Raw genomic sequence first — 19,373 nt, 5'->3', positions numbered from 1 at the left:
TATATATTCAGGTATAGACCAAACGGGTGACATATTTTGATTTCCAAAAAAGAGGACACTTGGCTCAGTCATGAAGAACTTGCTTAAAGAAACATATTTAACATATTTAACATGATGCCTTCTCTGTGCGGTCAATGAATTGTGAAATAAAAAATGTCATATAGGCTTTTACAAGTCAACAAGTGCAAAAAAAGGAGTTGCGCTTTGGGATCTTTTAAACATCATTAGGCGTGTTGCTACGCGCTGTCTGTCTCCTCTGTGAGCGCAGAACAAGCGCTCACAAAGCAGCAGGTCGGGGATGACGTCACACACATGGGTCCTCTGTAGGCCTAGGAAACCCGGACATTTTTATCCATCCATCCATCCATCCTCATCCGCTTTATCCGAAGTCGGGTCGCGGGGGCAGCAGCCTAAGCAGAGAAGCCCAGACCTCCCTCCCCAGCCACCTCCTCCAGCTCATCCGGGGAACACCAAGGCGTTCCCAGGCCAGCCGAGAGATATAATCTCTCCAGCGCGTCCTGGGTCTGCCCTGGGCCTCCTCCCGTGGGACATGCCCGAACACCTCACCCAGGAGGCGCCCAGGGGCATCCTTGTCAGATGCCCGAACCACCTCAACTGGCTCCTTTCGATGTGGAGGAGCAGCGGCTCTACTCTGAGCCCCTCCCGGATGGCCGAACTCCTCACCCTATCTCTAAGGGAGAGGCCAGCCACCCTTCGGAGGAAGCTCATTTCTGCCGCTTGTATCCGCGATCTCGTTCTTTCGGTCACTACCCACAGCTCGTGGCCATAGGTGAGGGTCGGGACGTGATCGACCGGTAAATTGAGAGCTTCGCTTTTACACTCAGCTCCCTCTTCACCACGACGGACCGGTGCAGCGTCCGCATCACTGCAGCCGCAGCACCAATCCGTCTGTCGATCTCCGGCTCCCTTCTCCCATCACTCGCGAACAAGACCCCGAGATACTTGAACTCCTCCACTTGGGGCAGGAACTCATCCCGACCGGAGTGGGCACTCCACCCTTTTCGGCTGAGAACCATGGCCTCAGATTTGGAGGTGCTGATCCTCATTCCTGCTGCTTCACACTCGGCTGCGAACCGTTCCAGTGCGAGCTGGAGGCCCCCCCGATGAAGCCATCAGAACCACATCATCCGCAAAAAGCAGAGATGAGATTCTGAGGCCACCGAGTGGAAGCCCTCCGCCACTTGGCTGCGCCTAGAAATCCTGTCCATAAAAATTATGAACAGAATCGATGATAAGGGCAGCCCTGGCGGAGCCCATCACTCACCGGAAACAAGTCCGACTTATTGCCGGCAATGCGAACCAAACTCTTACAACGGTTGTATAGGGATCGAATGGCCCGTAGCAGTGGGCCAGACACCCCATACTCCCGCAACACCTCCCACAGGACACCCCGAGGGACACGGTCGAATGCCTTCTCCAAGTCCACAAAACACATGTAGACTGGTTGGGCAAACTCCCATGCACCCTCAAGTATCCTCGAGAGGATAAAGAGCTGGTCCAGTGTTCCGCGACCAGGACGAAAACCGCATTGTTCCTCCTGTATCCGAGGTTCGACTAACGGACGAACTCTCCTTTCCAGCACCCTGGCATAGACTTTCCCAGGAGGCTGAGGAGTGTGATCCCCCTGTAGTTGGAACACACCCTCCGGTCTCCCCTCTTAAAGATGGGGACCACCACCCCGGTCTGCCAGTCCAGGGGTACTGCCCCTGATCTCCACGCAACATTGTAGAGGCGTGTCAACCAGGACAGCCCTACAACGTCCAGAGCCTTCAGGAACTCGGGCGGACCTCATCAACACCAGGGGCTCTGCCACCGAGGAGTTGTTTAACTGCCTCAGTGACCTCGACCCCAGAAATTGGCGGGTCATTCCCTCATCCCCAGACTCTGCTTCCTCCTCGGAAGACGTGTCAGTGGGATTAAGGAGGTCCTCGAAGTATTCCTTCCACCGCCTGACAATTTTCTCAGTCGACGTCAGCAGCGCACCGCCAGCACTATACACAGTGCAGGTAGAGCACCGCTTTCCCCTCCTGAGACGCCTGACGGTTTGCCAGAATCTCTTCGAGGCAGTCCGAAAGTCTTTTCCATGGCCTCTCGAACTCCTCCCACACCCGAGTTTTTGCTTCAGCCACTGCCCGAGCCGCATTCCGCTTGGCCTGTCGATACCTGTCAGCTGCCTCTGGAGTCCCACAGGCTAACCAAGCCCGATAGGGACTCCTTCTTCAGCCTGGTGGCTCCCTTCACCTCTGGTGTCCACCATTTGGTTCGGGGATTACCACCACGGCAGGCACCAACCACCTTGCGGCGCAGCTCAATGCAGCAGCCCGGCAATGGAGACGCTGAACATGGTCCATTCGGACTCAATGTCCCCGTCTCCCTCGGAATGTTGTTGAAGCTCTGCCGGAGGTGTGCGTTGAAGATCTCGCGGACTGGGGCCTCTGCTAGACGTTCCCAGCACACCCTCACTCACGCGTTTAGGTGCACCGGTCTGTCCAGCGTCCTCCCCGCCACCTGATCCAACTCACCACCAGGTGGTGATCAGTTGACAGCTCAGCCCCTCTCTTTACCCGAGTGTCCAGAACATATGGTCGCAAGTCTGGTGATACGATTACAAAATCGATCATCGACCTGCGGCCTAGAGCATCCTGGTGCCACGTGCACTTATGGACACTCTTATGTTCGAACAAGGTGTTCGTTATGGCCAAACTGTGATTTGCACAGAAGTCCAATAACAAAACACCACTGGGTTCAGATCAGGAGGCCGTTCCTCCCAATCACGCCCCTCCAGGTCTCGCTGTCGTTACCCACGTGAGCATTGAAGTCTCCCAGTAGGACAACAGAGTCTCCAGGTGGGGCACCTTCCAGCACCCCCAGGGACTCTAAGAAGGCTGGGTACTCTGAACTGCCACTCGGCGCATAAGCGCAGATGACAGTCAGGACCCGTTCCCGACCCTGAGGCGCGGGGAACAAACCCTCTCATCCACTGGGAAAAACCCCAGCGTGCCGGCAGCAAGCCGGGGATATTAGAATACCCACCCCAGCCCGCCGCCTCTCACCAGGGGCAACTCCAGACTGAGACAGAGTCCAGCCCCTCTCCAGGAGACTAGTTCCAGAGCCCAAGCCATGCGTAGAGGTGAGCCCGACTATATCTAGCCGGTACTTCTCAACCTCACGCACTAACTCAGGCTCCTTCCCCACCAGAGAGGTGACATTCCATGTCCCAATAGGACATTTTTATCGATCTCGAAAATCCCCCCGGACGCCCCGGACAGAACGTGAAAAGTGGACAAGTCCGGGGAAAAGAGGACGGTTGGTCACCCTAACCAAACACATTCTATAATGATAAATTATTTGAATGAATAAACCTTTAAAGTCAAAATAAGTTCTTGATGATTTTGAGGGTTAGTAATGTTTTTGAGTATAAAGTAAACAATAACAATAATAAAATAAACAGGTGCTTCTATTGTGTTGGTTGATCAGTTTAGTGATTTCATACAATATAAAATATCTCTCTTCAATAAAGAAAGACGTTAAACAAATGGGTTAAAAGACATATACACTTATATACATATTACATTTAATGAAAGGAATACTAACAAGTGAATGTCATAGAGTCGATGTGAACAGGACACAAATGCAGGAAAAACAGAGCAAAGAGAGTTATTTTATTTGGCTAAATAGGACGACTAAAGGAAAGCTAACTAACTAACTAAAACAGGAAATAAAGAAAAGACAGGGCTAAACATGATCACAGTGGATACAAGCACATAGATGAGACAGAGGGAACACGAGGGAACTAGAAACACAAGAAGAAACTCTCAAAATAGGCACCAACACTAAATAAAAGCCAAGAATTCAAGAAAATTAAATGCAGGACCAGGGAAGTAAAGCACTCAAATAATTCAACAAAAACTAAAGCTCACTTACTAGAATGACAGAGACAGATTCAGAACTCAAATGCAACACAAAGCCCTTGGACCGTGACATTGAACGCTGTGGGTCACGTAGCAGTTTAAACATTTGATATTCAAAGGAGTTTGCAAAGAAAAGCGTCTGGACTTCTTTAAGTTGCTTGAAGACGTTTCACCTCTCATCCGAGAAGCTTCTTCAGTTCTAAGGTCAAATGGCCGAGAGTCCCATATTTAAACCCAGTGGGAGTATCCCCCCCAAGGAGGGACAAAGGACCCCCTGGTGATCCTCTAATCACATGCGCCAAGGTGTGAAAGCGGGTGTGGGACCTAATCAGCCAGGGTTTCGGGTGAGCCCATTGTGAAACCTGGCCCCACCTTGTCATGTGAATTCCTGAGGTCAGATGGCCCAGGATGTGAGTGGGCGTTAAGGCGTCTGGGGAGGGAACTCAAAACTGGATTATAGATGGCAGACAGTTGGTGTCGTAAAGCACCGCCTCTGTTGCCATACCCTGCATTTATGGACTTCCTAAGATCCACAAGGAAGGGGTCCCACTCAGACCCATAGTCAGTAGCATAAACTCAGCTACTTACAACATTGCAAAACACCTTGCTACCATCCTTGCACCTCTCGTGGGAACACCCCACACCATCAAGAACTCCACCGACTTCACCGACAAGGTCCAGAAACTTACCCTGGATCCAGATGAAACCATGGTGTCCTTTGATGTAGTCTCTCTCTCACTTGCATACCCACCACGGAAGCAGTGGAGACTGTCAGAAAACGACTACAAGAAGACAGCTCCTTGGAAGACAGGACCAACTTCACACCCGATCAGATCTGCACACTGTTAGACCTCTGCCTTACCACAACATACTTCAAATACAACGAAGGCTTCTACAGACAAAAACATGGCTGTGCCATGGGCTCCCCGTGTCACCTATTGTAGCCAACCTTTACATGGAGGAAGTGGAAAGAAAGGCTCTTGGCTCTTTCAAAGGAGGAGTACCCAGCCACTGGTACAGATATGTAGATGACACCTGGGTCAAAATCAAGACACAAGAAGTGGAATCCTTCACTGCGCATTATTGACGCTGTGGATAAAAACATCAAGTTCACCAGGGAAGACACAAAGGATAACTGTTTGCCTTTCCTGGACTGCGCTGTGCACATTGAAGAGAATGGCAACCTCAACATTGAAGTTTACCGGAAGCCCACACACACAGACCAGTACCTCCTCTTTGACTCCCATCACCCTCTGGAACACAAACTTGGAGTAATTGGGACCCTACACCACCGGGCAGAACATGTTCCCTCTAAGCCTGAGGGAAAAAGAAGGAACACACACATGTAAAGGAAGCACTGAAAACATGTGGTTATCCTAACTGGGCATTCATAAAGTCAGCAAAGAGCCACAGAAAAGAAGATCAGACACCAGCGAGGGAGGATAAGAAAGACAGACGCAACAACGTTGTCATCCCCTATGTAGCCGGTGTATCAGAGAAACTCAGGAGAGTTTTCTCCAAGCACGACATCCCAGTGTACTTCAGATCCAGCAACACACTCAGACAGAAACTGGTTCACCCGAAAGACAAAACTCCTAAACACAGACTGAACAACGTGGTGTATGCTGTACAGTGCAGCGAGGAATGCCCAGACCTCTACATTGGAGAGACCAAACAGCCACTTCACAAGCGCATGGCACAACATAGAAGAGCCACCTCCACAGGACAAGACTCAGCAGTCCATCTGCATCTTAAGGATAAAGGTCACTCTTTCGAGGATGCCAATGTTCACATTTTGGACAGAGAGGACAGATGGTTTGAAAGAGGAGTGAAAGAGGCCATCTATGTCCACTGTGAGCGACCATCTTTGAACAGAGGCGGTGGTTTACGACACCAACTGTCTGCCATCTATAATCCAGTTTTGAGTTCCCTCCCAGATGCCTTAACGCCCACTCACATCCTGGGCCATCTGACCTCAGGAATTCACATGACAAGGTGGGGCCAGGTTTCACAATGAGCTCACCCGAAACCCTGGCTGATTAGGTCCCACACCCGCTTTCACACCTTGGCGCATGTGATTAGAGGATCACCAGGGGTCCTTTGTCCCTCCTTGGGGGATACTCCCACTGGGTTTAAATCTGGGACTCTCGGCCATTTGACCTTAGAACTGAAGAAGCTTCTCGGATGAGAGGTGAAACGTCTTCAAGCAACTTAAAGAAGTCCAGACGCTTTTCTTTGCAAACTCCTTTGACTACGATGACCTGGATGACTGAGAATCTTCACAGACAAACATTTGATATATTTTTTTGTTTTGTTTTATGAATAAAATATAACTTTATTTAGTTTTTAATCTGTATTTATTTATTTATTGCAGCATCATTTTTTGATATTGGGGTTGCACTACAACATTAGTTTTCCAGTGAACAGCTAGATGTAGAACACGTCAGTAGAGGGAAGCAAAGGACAAAAAACAAAATCAAAAACAACCTTAAAACAAACAAGCCTCCTGTCATCACTTCTACATACAAGTTTAACTTCATAACTATGACACTACAGAACATATAAAAAAAGAAGAAGAAGAAAAACACCTGACCCTGGTGTTACCGTTGGTGTTCTTGGTGTAGCTGACGGTGGCGTACGAAACTTCAGGATCCGCCTACACAGTCAAGACGAGAATGTCCTGACTCCTCAGTAATATGTGACACTGTGTCATGTGACAACAGCAACTCTTCACACATGATACACTTTAAAGTCTTTACCTCGTATCCGTGTCATGGTATATCTCATAAATGATGTCTCAAAATGTTTGTTTGTTTTTAACTCTGACTAAAGATTTTGCATTTCATGGTCTGTTGCACTGTTCTACAGCTACATTGTCTAACTTCTTTATCTATCTATTTATACCTACTAAACCGCTGTCAAACCTAAAATGAGGACGTGGGCCCAGCTAGTGAATTAGAGAAGAAGAAGAAGTGGTTTTAACTCTGGGTGTAGTGTGTGATCTCACCGAGTCTCTGCAGGGTTTAAACTCAGTTCCTGAAAAACAGACATAATCTGGTTACATCAGGTGGTAAACTGTGTCTGTGAAGGCAGTTTAGTTCTTGTTAACACCCCTCAGAGATGATCGGATTTGTTGTTTATTTAATGTCAGTTGAAGAAATATTTAATTATATATAGTAAACCTCACAGCATCTTCATCCATCTGTGTCTACAGATGTAAGCATGTGGGGAAATATGGAAGTGGAACCCTTTAGCTAAGCATTCATAGGTGTAGACATAACCAATCAGCTCAGCTCAGACACTTCACCCGTTGCCTACTGGTGGTGGTCAGAGGGCCCGGTGGCGCCAGTGTCCGGCATCCTCGCCTCTGTCAGTGCGCCCCAGGGTGGCTGTGGCTGCAATATAGCTTGCCATCACCAGTGTGTGAATGGGTGGATGACTGGATATGTAAAGCGCTTTGGGGTCCTTAGGGACTAGTAAAGCGCTATATAAATACAGGCCATTTACCATTTTAAACTGAACAGCAAGTGTAACCAGGGTTAAATTAAATTTCAACCTCCACATTCTGCTGCACTAACCAGGACCAATTTTATTTCTTGGTAAGTTACAAAAATGTTTGCAGAAAAGTTTTTTTTCTGTGAAATATCATAAAATATAAACATATAACTATATCATTAACATCTATGCAAGGCTTTTGGTTTGTTTGCATTTAGATATTCACACTTGGATCACATTATGGAAACACACTGGTCTGATTTCATTAAGAAAATTAAGAAAAAGTTTCTATTTACATTTAGTTACATAGTTTTAATGGAGGATATAAAGACATGATTCTGGATTTGAAACCCAATATTTTTTTATAATAGTGGCATCTATCTAATCATTTACGTTAATTAGCATGTTGCTACCAATCTGCTGTATGCAAACACAAAACAAAATTAGTCTTTAACTTAAATGCGAGTCCTTTTTGTCAACTTTAACTATGTGAGTGGAAAAGTGACAGTAGAGTAGAGGCTGCTGGGATCAGCAGTGGCTGCAGCAGAAGAGGAATGAGCCTTCACAGTGCTGTAGGTCACTGCATCACCTTCATCATCACCCCGAACCTGGAAAACAAAAGCAACATAACACTGTGACCCTGCAGTGGATAAGCAGTTTGATGGAAGAACTGTAAGAGCACTTAGAAATTACATCCTTCTATTTTCAGTGTCTCAGTTTTAAAGACAGTGATGTGGATCACCTCCAAAATATGATGTATTCTTTCTTTGCCCATGCTAAAGTCATCCATCAAGTCTTTTGTACTCACATGTTTGCTGCAGCTCAGTTAACTTTAACATGTAAGTTTAAATTGGAATCACAGTTTGGACAAATTGCACATTAATATGTTTTTGAAATGGCTCGTTTTCATTATTATCCAGCGCCTTGACAGATATACTGTTGTCTTTTATTCAACTAGTTCTCTGCTCGAAGGAAGTGAATATGTAATTGGTTCTGTTGGTCTTTCTTTCTAGTCCACGATGGTCGATACCAATGACAGCTTTAGCTGATTTAGTTTGGATGTAGATCAAGTCAGAGTCACACCAAATGTGCATTACATGACTTCACAATGACACACAAAGATTAATACACTACACCATGTTAACAATGCTGACAAATGATTATGAAAATAATGCAGATGTCATACTGAGGTCATCAGGCAGACGTTAGCATGGTTTAAGAGCTGATGTATAGCCCATGCCATTTGGAATATAAATACATAAATAAATAAATAAATAATACACAAAGACAAAACCTTACCTGAACTTTATTGTTGGTCTTGGTGTAGCTGATGGTAGCGTAGGAAACTTCAGCATCCACCTATACAGTGAAGACAAGAAGATACAAACACATTAACATGATAACATGAGAAACACTTTACACTTTTGTGTAACTAATACTATTATTATTATTATTATTATTATTATTATTATTATTATTATTATTATTATTGTTATTATTATTATTATAGTAGAAGGGGTATGAAATATTTTTGTTTTTGTGGCAGCAGAGCTGAATCAGTCGGCTAAAGAAGATCCTCCACTTCCCAAAAAGTTGATTCTGTTCATCTGGACGTAGCGTTTTCAGTGGGAGAAACGTTAATGATCAAGGAACTGACCTCCCAGCCCATTGTTCCATCAGTGATGCTAGTTTCAGTCATTATGCAAATGTACTGTTTATAAGATTGGGGAAGCCTGCAGTCAGCTGAGACTGAAGAAGTCACTTGGATGAGTGACGAAACGTTTCTCCCACTGAAGACGCTACGTCCAGATGAACAGAATCAACTTTTGGAGATTTATTTACCTGGATGATTGAGCATGCATCAAGACATCCTCCACTTCCTGTTAAATAAGGGAGGTCAGTGTGACTGTAATGAGCAACAGTTTGTTCAATGGCCAGATGTGGATGCCCAGATACTTGTACCTCCTCCACCACATCAACATTGTCCATTCATCCATTCTCTTCTGCTTATCTTTATCAGGGTCACTGGGGGGGCTGGAGCCTATCCCAGCTACCATGGGGTGAGAGGTGAGGAACACCCTGTATGCCCAGCCCCGTCACAGGGCAAACAGAGAGAGACAGACAACCATACTGTCCCAGAATAAACACTGGTTATATAACCATCATCTTCCTTCTGAAGTCATTCGCCATCTATCTGGTCTTATTCACATTCAGAAGCAGACCACTCCTCAAAATCACTACCATCAGAGTCTCAGTGTGTCATGCATTTACATTTAGACAACACATAAGAGAAGAAGTGGGTGTAACTCTGCTCTGGGTGTAGTGTGTGATCTCACCGAGTCCTGACTGGTTTGAGGAGCAGACCGAGTCTCTGCAAGGTTTAAACTCAGTCCCTGAAAAACAGACATAATCTGGTTACATCAGGTGGTAAACTGTGTCTGTGAAGGCAGTTTAGTTCTTGTTAACAGCGCTCAGAGATGATAGGATTTGTTGTTTATTCAATGCCAATTGTAAAAACATTAATTATTTATGTGAAAACTCACAGCATCTTCATCCATCTGTGTTTTATTTCCTGTAAAGACACAAACAGTCAACTCTAACATTCATTTTGAAACTCAGACAAGTTTTATCTGTAAATGTTCTCACCTCTAGTTCTCTTCCATCTGATGAAAACCACAACTATTATCAAGAGTGAGACCAAACCCACAGCTGGAATGATGAACCACAGGACACCTGGCAAAAGGAGAAAAACAAAAAGCCTCTAAAGCATTTTCTAGTTTAAAATATGCAAAATATAACTAAAGTGGGCTGCTGTGTTTACGCAGTTGGTATAATGTTATATGAAGAGGAAAATACGAACACACATAATCAGAGACATTTGCTTTCATTCACATTATGTGAACCAAAGTCAGTGTATTTCTATTTAAAGTTAAAGAAAATCCCATTAACAGGGACGTTTGAGTTTGTGTGATTTTACTGACAGACAGCGATTAAATGAATAAATGTATCTCCACCCACAGCCATGATATTCAGAGACAGATATTTATGTTTAATGTTTATGTTTAATACAAAAGTGAAAACATCTTAAATCTCAAAAGTTTGCATCTTATGTTTCCTGTAGGATACATGTCTGACTGTCACTCAGCAAAATGTACATAAATGTAATGAAATGACTGGACTAAAAATATAAAAATCAAAACAGAAACATAAAAAGTAAAATATACATTACAGTATATTTTACTTTTTATTTGCAGACACATGGTTGAGTTGAGTTGTTTGCTGTCGTGCTTTCATTTGCCACAGTTGTTGCTGTTGAATCATGTGGAATTAGAAGTAAAAAAAGAGAGAGAGAGAGAGGGAGAGAACGTATTTTTCATGTGCTGTAAATCATATTAAAGGCCACTTTAAACTAAAAAATAAACAAATATTTTTCATCTGTTTAATTTTAGTAACATCTTAATTTGTTGTTTCAGTTTTTCTGGCTGGTTTCTTTGTTGTTTTTGTGTCACCTGAATAAATGAAACAACACAACATAAAACTTTTCCATGTTTTTCATCTGTTGTAAATTCAAGCTTTAGCTGATTTTAGTCGTATTAAATAGTTGATCATGATCTCACCTGTTTCCTCACCTGAGGTCTGATGGCTGAAGGTAAACAGCTGCACTTTTCCTGTTTTAGTATCAGTAACTTCACACTTCAGTATTTTATGACGTGATGAGTATAAGTAATGATTCTTCAGAATAGACACAGTGGTGGAGCAGTCAGTCTGTGAAGTCACTATTTGTTTGTTCTCTTTGTCCACAGCTTGACCTTTAAGCAGCCACTTCACTGTGTGATGACACTCTGCATGTGTCACCACAGAGCAGCTTAACTTCACCTTCTCAGTGTCTTTATGTTCAGTCACTGGTGAACATAATGTAATAATGTGAAAGACAAAAAATGCATCAGGACAGTTATTTTAATCATTTTACCTGATTATTATTATTTTATTATTATAAATATGATTAATGTTTTTATTTCAAGAAGAGTTTGAGCTAAAACTATTTTGATGTAAATACTCACAGGTAATAACAGAGAGATCAACCAAAGACTGATGAACCAGAGTGTGTTTAGATGGTGTTTCCTCGACTTTGTATTGTTGACAGGAATAAAAACCAACATCCTCAACTGTGAGCTTCTTTATAAGCAGAGAACAGTTCGCTGTAACACTCAGTCTGTCTGATTTAGTTTTGGCTTCTTCACCAATCTGTCCATGTGTGATCAGCTCTACTGTTGTTTGTTTGCGTCTTGAAGCAAACGTCCACGTAGTACCATCACAGTTATTCTGCTCATCTATCACATTTAGACAAAGCAGAGTGACGTCACCTCCAACTTTCATAAACATGGATGTTTCATTTACAGATACTGTTGAGAAGATTGAAGAGAAATATGAAAATAAATTAGAATACAGCATTTTTCACAATGAGAATAAAAACTAACTCTGATTGTAAAGTTTACAATCAGAGTTTTTAAACAGAGCATGATCAGCTTTCTTATTTACTGTAAAGGTTTGTGATTCTAATAATATTGATAAAATTTTAATAAAATTTAAATAAAATGTTTCCTGTATTCTTACCTACAATCTGAATCATCAGATTCAAAAACATTTGAATCCATCTGAATTCATCCATCGTGCTTCTCTGTCTCACTTCTTTCTTGTTCTCGATCTCGACTGTCACAGTCTCTGAACTGTTGAGTCTTTAAGACTTTTTGTACTTCCTGTTATTTGTCAGTCGTCACATCCTCACCACAACTTTAGTAATTATCAGTTCTTTCCCTTTTTTGTTGATGTTCATGTTTCAAAAGTAGAGTCCATCAGCTGAAATCTCTCAATATTTTATAAATAAAAGTTCTAAAGAGAAATGATAAGAAGACTCAGCAGGTGCACATTGTGTTCATTTGTGTCAATGACATGTTTGACACCATGAAAATAAAAAAAGATGACTGAGGACGATGATGAATGTGTGAAGATTGTTAGTAAAGATAAATGTTTCCATCCTCTTTGTTTTAACAGAGCTTGTTAGAAAACAGACAGCACATAAGAACAAACAGTCGAAGCGTCAAACTCCTACATGCAGGCTGATGTCTAAGAGATGAAGATATCCAACTGCAGCTATAGAAAATACAGGGGATAAGATATTTTAGTGGACTGAGACCCTCCTCTTCCTCATTGTTAACATGAACTTATTTCTTTCTGAGAGCTGAAGAGGAAGTGTTTCTGTGAGAGTGTGGGAGCTGCAGCAGCAGCAGAGATCTGGATGTTTGACTCTGTAAGAATGACCAGATAAACATCAGAAACATAAATGATTAAAACACTGATGAAGCCTCTGAGCCTCTCTCTCCACCCAACTAGCTGTTCTCTCACCTCGAGTATCAGTTAATTTTTTAAGTTTAAAGTTTAAAAATGTACAGAAACATGAAGTATTTATTATCATATGTATGTTAGAGATCAGAGAGCAGGGTCTGAATGTACAGAAACAGTCTGTATGTGGTTTCTTGGTGGATGTAAAAAAGAGAAACTGTGGTCAAGCAGAAGAAAAAGGCTCAAACATGTTGTGAAGAAATGTGAAACAAACAAAAAAGAAAAGCTGCCCATTTTTCATTCTGTACATCTTTGACTCATCTCGTTTGGCCGAAATGCATCTTTACGTCAAAGCACGCACCTGTCCAACCACTGAATGGATCTCTCTCTTCTTTCTTCTCTGTCCAAAAAATGACTTTTGGGAATTATAGTCCTCTCATCATGGTGTACTAAAGATGCTTTATATTTTATGAGTCACAGGCAGGAGGATGCAGGAGAGAAAACAAGGAGGCACAAATTAGAGGAATGAGAAATGCCTTGGGAGAAGGTGATGCAGGTGTGACTAACAAGTGTACACAGACCGAAAGACTGAGGACCTCTGGTGGACACAAAAGGGTACTACATGTAAAATGACTTCAGAATAACTGTGAAATAAATTATTATTAGTCCTTTATTTATCCAGGTAAATATCTCTTTGAGATTAACATCTCATTTCCAAGAGAGACCTGGCATCATGGCAGCAAAAGTCAAAAGTACATGCGTCACATAATTACATCAACTAGATCATTAAGAGCAACATTAAAAACAATCACACTGACTAAAAGAGTTATTCTCTCCTTTCTTTAAGATGGATTTACAACGTAACCATTTCTAACATTTTCAGTTCCTTCTGCAGATTATTCCAGGAAACAGGGGCAGCAAATTTAAAAGGTTTTTTTCCTAATTCTGTTCTGATTTTCAGGTCAATCAATTGTATGATATTGTGGGAACGATAGTGGCTGCTATCATAATGTACCTGTTACATAAACAGAAACAAGATAAAATATATCAGATTGGATTTAGACAAATTTTCTTTTTCTGAAATCCTGTCTTGTCTGAGAGTGTTTCTCAATCTCTCTCACACACACACACACCATCATGGAAATATTAGAGTGGGAGGTGGAAGACTAACTCCACTGGAGAAAGCCAGCTAACAATTGGCTGAGTAAACACCCCCATTCCCCACACCCCGCAACAGGGTGCGACGTACTGCTAACCTGAGTTTGCACTGACAACGCCCCAGAGCACCACAGTGGCTTGGGCAGCACCTGTTACTCCCAAGGCAAATAGCAGTTGAGGGCATATAGATGAGTCCCAAGTTATGAGACTGCATCCCCACCACAGTCATTTTCACACCTGACAACAGACGCACACACAAAAGGGACAATCTAATCTGAGTCTGAGACAAGCTACACCCAGCAATTAATCAACTTATTTGTCTGTAACCAGGTTATAACTGTCATTTATTAAAATGTGTTGAAATATTAAAAAATGTTGAAATCCATGTTAAAATTTAAAATAATAAGTATTTAGAAAAAAATTGGAATTCCATTTAAAAGGAGTACAATGTGTTTAATAATTGTAAAAGAGCATTTGAATTATATATGGTTTATTTTTACAAGTATCCTGTTTTATTATGATTGTAAAAGGCACTGAATGTGGTTGTTATCGGTAGCTGGACTGTGAGAATTTGCGATGGAAAGTACGAGAAGTTTGTAGAAGTGTGTATGTATGAACTGGAGTATCTGCTTGAAATCCACCGAGCAGCTGCTCACTTTAGTTTTAGTTCAAGATCCCTCGCCATCCTGGAGATATTCGCTGACCTCTCTGCATTCCTTCATACATAACTGTTATGCTCTAGTCTAGTTGGCATACTGTTCCAGATCATTTTCCAAGAAGTTCATTTCATTGTCTCAGCCACAGATGATAACTGGAGACATACAAAGCTACAAATAAAGCTACAGAAAAATCAACTGGTGGCCTATAGAAACCATGTCCTCCACCCTCTGGAAACATGGGACCACAGAGCCTATAGAAGCAGGAGTCTGACATTGAAACGACATCCACAACCATTGTTGGACTATAAATAGCCCACACATGGAGGACGTCAACACTTGATGTTTAGTAGACATCTGAAAAAAGATGGCATTTCAAAACAATCCCTTCTGTGGACTGACGTATAAAAACGTCACTCTGACGTCACCTTGCGCAGTGGGGTGCATCGCGTTTTTTTAATTCGTGATTTGTTGTTCAAATTCTTTTGCTTTGCATCCTGCTGGTTTTCTTTCAGTGTGTCAGCTGTTGGGACAAGCTTAACAACTTTATCACAAATATTTAATAATAATTTCAGTGATAATTTAAAGGCAGATGACAGCATCAATGATCCACTTTCCCAAAGCAAACCCTCACATGTGGGGTTCAAACCAACAACCTTTCACTTATAAACTTCTGACTCTCAGTCGTCTGCTGAACCACATTTTGCTCAACAAATTCAAAATAATTTCTGAAATGTCGTTTACAGTATCAGAAATACAACATTTAGAAGTTTTTGTTACGTTGGATTACTGAGTTTTGTACTTACTGTGTTTTTATCCATCTGTGTTTTCTTCCCTAAAAGGAGAAAAAAATCAATTTAATATTAAAGTGAAAATTCAAAATCGTTCAAACTTCTCATGATTAAATTTACCTTTAGTTTTTGTCCACATGTTGACTGTCACAGCTGTTATTGAAAGTGCTGCCAATCCCACAGAGACAATTATGAACCTCAAAGATACAAAATCTGAAAAAAGTGAATCAAAAAATCTAATTATTCACATGACTTCTTTGCAGTTTTCTGTTTAAATTATTTTACTTATTTATTATTTTATTTTGAAAATTTTTCAAAAATATTCGTTTACTATATATGTATACTGTATAAAAAGTTGCTAATGAATATGAAATAAATGTGTACGTTACTGTGATATTAATGAGTTTGTCTTCAAATGTAAAGTACACAATAAAGTTAAACGACTGACATTTGAGGGACTCTAAATGGACTCAAACACATTCAAAAGCATTTTCTAGTGTAAAATATGTAAAATATAACTTAAGTGGGGTGCTATGTTTACACATTCAGTCAGTATAATGTCATATGAAGAGGAAAATACAGACACACATAATCAGAGACATTTGCTTTCATTCACATTATGTGAATCAAAGTCAGTGTATTTCTATTTAAAGAAAATATTTATGTTTAATACAAAAATGAAAACATCATCAGACCAAAAGATTCCATCTTATGTTTCCTGTAGGATACATGTCTGACTGTCACTCAGCTAAATGTACATAAATGTAATGAAATGACTGGAATACGAATATAAAAACCAAAACAGAAATCTAAAAAGTCAAATATACGTTACAGTCAGGGCTGGACTGGGACAAAAAATTGGCCCGGGCATTTTGACTAGAGACCGGCCCACCAGGTATTATAGGAAAAACCATAAATCCTTTGAATGAAAACAAACGCTGTTGTGACAGTGATGTACACTGTCTTGTTGGTATATATGTATCAGTCTAATAAACTTAAACCTACACCATCCTCCCTATTCTGGTATTCTAAACAGTACCTGAAAGTAGACTGCTTGGTCGAGTTACCCTCCTGAACTATCTACAACACGTGGTGAAAACCTGAAAGTAAGACAGAGAAGACTAGAGGTGAGACATGATCATTACTGATTACTGATGACAGATTTAGATATATTTTCATAAACCATTCATTTGCCACATCAATAAACAGCATGGCAGGGCAAAATATTTTTTCTAACATGGCAACCTTTAATAAGTGAAAGGAGACAGAAAGACAGGTGAGAAAGAATAAAACTTCATTGACTTTTTGATGGCATTTTACACACAGTACTGGTACAGTATCTAGAAAATGTGGGAAAATGCTGGCATCATAAACAGTACTTAGCTACTTCTGAAGAAATTATGATGGGACCCTAAAAAAAATACTATGTACAATAATGGATTTCTATACATTTTACATCAGATGAAAACGTTTGTTGTAAGATTCAGAGCGATAAACAAACTAGAGAGAAAAGCCGATCAGCTGATCATTGATCAGTTTCATGATTGAAGTAACAGGAGAGGGAGGGGGGAGAGAATGAGAGGAGAAGAGGCAGCTGTGCAGCAAAGACACGGAATAACTCCAGCTTTGTGTCTTTTTCATTGTAGCTGAAGTCCGGGACAAACTGTTCCTTTTCACCTCAATACGAAACGCGCAATATTTTCTCTGTATACGAGACGATTCCGTTTTTTACGGGACGGCTGGAAACTCTAATAACTAACCTTATAAATAAGATAAAACAAGTTCAACATCAGTAACAACATAGCACCCGCCCAGCAGTAGAAACTCCGTAATGCTAGCTAGTACGCAGTACGAGTTATTGTAACTGACTGTAAAAAGTCAGCATAACGAAAATAAACTCCACCTAAACTTGGTTTATATCTGACCCAGATAGACTGCAGGTCATAACTTCTTACCTGAAGTTCAGTTCACTGCCTCGGGTCTCTGCTCCTCCTGCCTTTCCGTCATCCACCTGCCAGCGTGTTGCATCTGCTGGCCTCCACCACTTGCTAATGTTACTGAATCTGTAGAAGCTCCGCAATAGCCACCACCAAACAATTGAGTTATTTTTACACATCTCCCAGCATCTGGCCAATCCACCACCTTTCAGTGTTTATACCGTTACGGAAAAAAACGAAGAAAAAAACCCCATCGGCCCATAAAAACGAAAAATCACCATCGGCCCACCGGGGAAATGCCCGGTATGCCCGATGGCCAGTCCAGCTATGGTTACAGTATATTTTTAACTTTTCATTTAAAGAGACATGGCCGAGTTACCATGTTGTGAATCTTTAGAAGATTTGTTGTTTGGTGTCGTGCTTTCATTTTCCACAGTTGTTGCTGTTGTATCATCTGAAATTAGAAGTAAAAAAGAGAGAATGTATTTTTCATATGCTGTAAATCATATTAAAGGCCATTTTGAATCAATAAATAAAATATATATATATTTGGTCAACCTTATTTTAGTAAACTCACCTGATTTTAATAACATCTTAATTGTTGTGGTTGTTTCAGTTTTTCTGGCTGGTTTCTTTGTTGTTTTTGTGTCACCTGAATAAATGAAATAACACAACATAAAACTTTTCCATGTTTTTCATCTGTTGTAAATTCAAGCTTTAGCTGATTTTAGTCGTATTAAATAGTTGATCCTGATCTCACCTGTTTCCTCACCTGAGGTCTGATGGCTGAAGGTAAACAGCTGCACTTTTCCTGTTTTAGTATCAGTCACTTCACACTTCAGTATTTTATGACGAAATGAGTTAAAGTAATGATGCTCCAGAAAAGACACAGTGGTGGAGCAGTCAGTCTGTGAAGTCACTATTTGTTTGTTCTCTTTGTCCACATCTTGACCTCTAAGCAGCCACTTCACTGTGTGATGACACTCTGCATATGTCACCACAGAGCACTTTAATGTCACCTTATCATTGTCCTTATGTTCAGTCACTGGTGAACATAATATAATAATGTGAAACACAAAAAGTGCATCAGGACAGTTATTTTAATCATTTTACCTGATTATTATTATTTTATTATTATAAATATGATTAATGTTTTTATTTCAACAAGGGTTTGAGTTAAAACTATTTTGATGTAAATACTCACAGGTAATAACAGAGAGATGAACCTGAGACTGATGAACCAGAGTGTGTTTAGATGGTGTTTCTTTGACTTTGTATTGTCTACAGGAATAAAAACCAACATCCTCAACTGTGAGCTTCTTTATAAGCAGAGAACAGTTCGCTGTAACACTCAGTCTGTCTGACTTAGTTTTAGCTTTTTCACCAATCTGTCCAAGTGTGATCAGCTCTACTATTTCTCTGTTTCTTGGAGTAAAGGTCCACGTAGTACCATCACAGTTATTCTGGTCATCTATCACATTTAGACAAAGCAGAGTGACGTCATCTCCAACTTTCATAAACATGGATGTTTCATTTACAGATACTGTTGAGAAGACTGAAGAGAAATATGAAAATAAATTAGAATGCAGCAGTTTTTACAATCGTAAAACTGAAGATTGTTTCAGACACAAGTTTATAAACAGAGCATGCTCAGCTGTCTTATTTACTGTAAAGGTTTGTGATTCTAATAATATTCATAATATTTAGTTTGACTGCTATTAAAATGTTTCCTGTATTCTTACCTGCAATCTGAATCATCAGCATCAGACATGAAAACATTTGAATCCATCTGAATTCATCCATCGTGCTTCTCTGTCTCACTTCTTTCTTGTTCTCGATCTCGACTGTCACAGTCTCTGAACTGATGACTCTTTAAGACTGTTTGTACTTCCTGTTATTTGTCAGACGTCACATCCTCACCACAACTTTAGTAATTATCAGTTCTTTCTCTTTTTTGTTGATGTTCATGTTTCAAAAGTAGAGTCCATCAGCTGAAATCTCTCAATATTTTATAAATAAAAATTCTAAAGAGAAATGATAAGAAGACTCATCAGATGCACATTG

General features: G+C 41.1%; 1 protein-coding gene and 1 long non-coding RNA gene across 2 annotated transcripts; both read right to left on the bottom strand.

Annotated features, from left to right (window-relative positions):
• Positions 1-7,508: 7,508 nt before the first annotated feature.
• Positions 7,509-19,253, bottom strand: LOC120433105. Its single transcript, XM_039598680.1, has 8 exons — positions 19,052-19,253; positions 11,489-11,830; positions 11,045-11,329; positions 10,074-10,160; positions 9,971-9,999; positions 9,764-9,820; positions 8,727-8,786; positions 7,509-8,035 (listed from the first exon to the last, which is right to left on the bottom strand). Exons 1-8 carry the CDS (start codon positions 19,110-19,112, stop codon positions 7,913-7,915), a joined length of 1,044 nt encoding a protein of 347 aa, XP_039454614.1. The 5' UTR covers positions 19,113-19,253; the 3' UTR covers positions 7,509-7,912.
• Positions 15,151-16,473, bottom strand: LOC120433110. The gene is made up of 3 exons (XR_005608323.1): positions 16,412-16,473; positions 15,493-15,585; positions 15,151-15,416 (listed from the first exon to the last, which is right to left on the bottom strand). It is a non-coding gene; the product is annotated as an uncharacterized LOC120433110 (long non-coding RNA).
• Positions 19,254-19,373: the final 120 nt, after the last annotated feature.

Source organism: Oreochromis aureus, linkage group 15 (assembly GCF_013358895.1).
Source record: "Oreochromis aureus strain Israel breed Guangdong linkage group 15, ZZ_aureus, whole genome shotgun sequence".
Taxonomy (NCBI): domain Eukaryota; kingdom Metazoa; phylum Chordata; class Actinopteri; order Cichliformes; family Cichlidae; genus Oreochromis; species Oreochromis aureus.
Note: the sequence above shows the minus strand (reverse complement) of the source record. Positions and strands in the feature narration are given on the sequence as shown.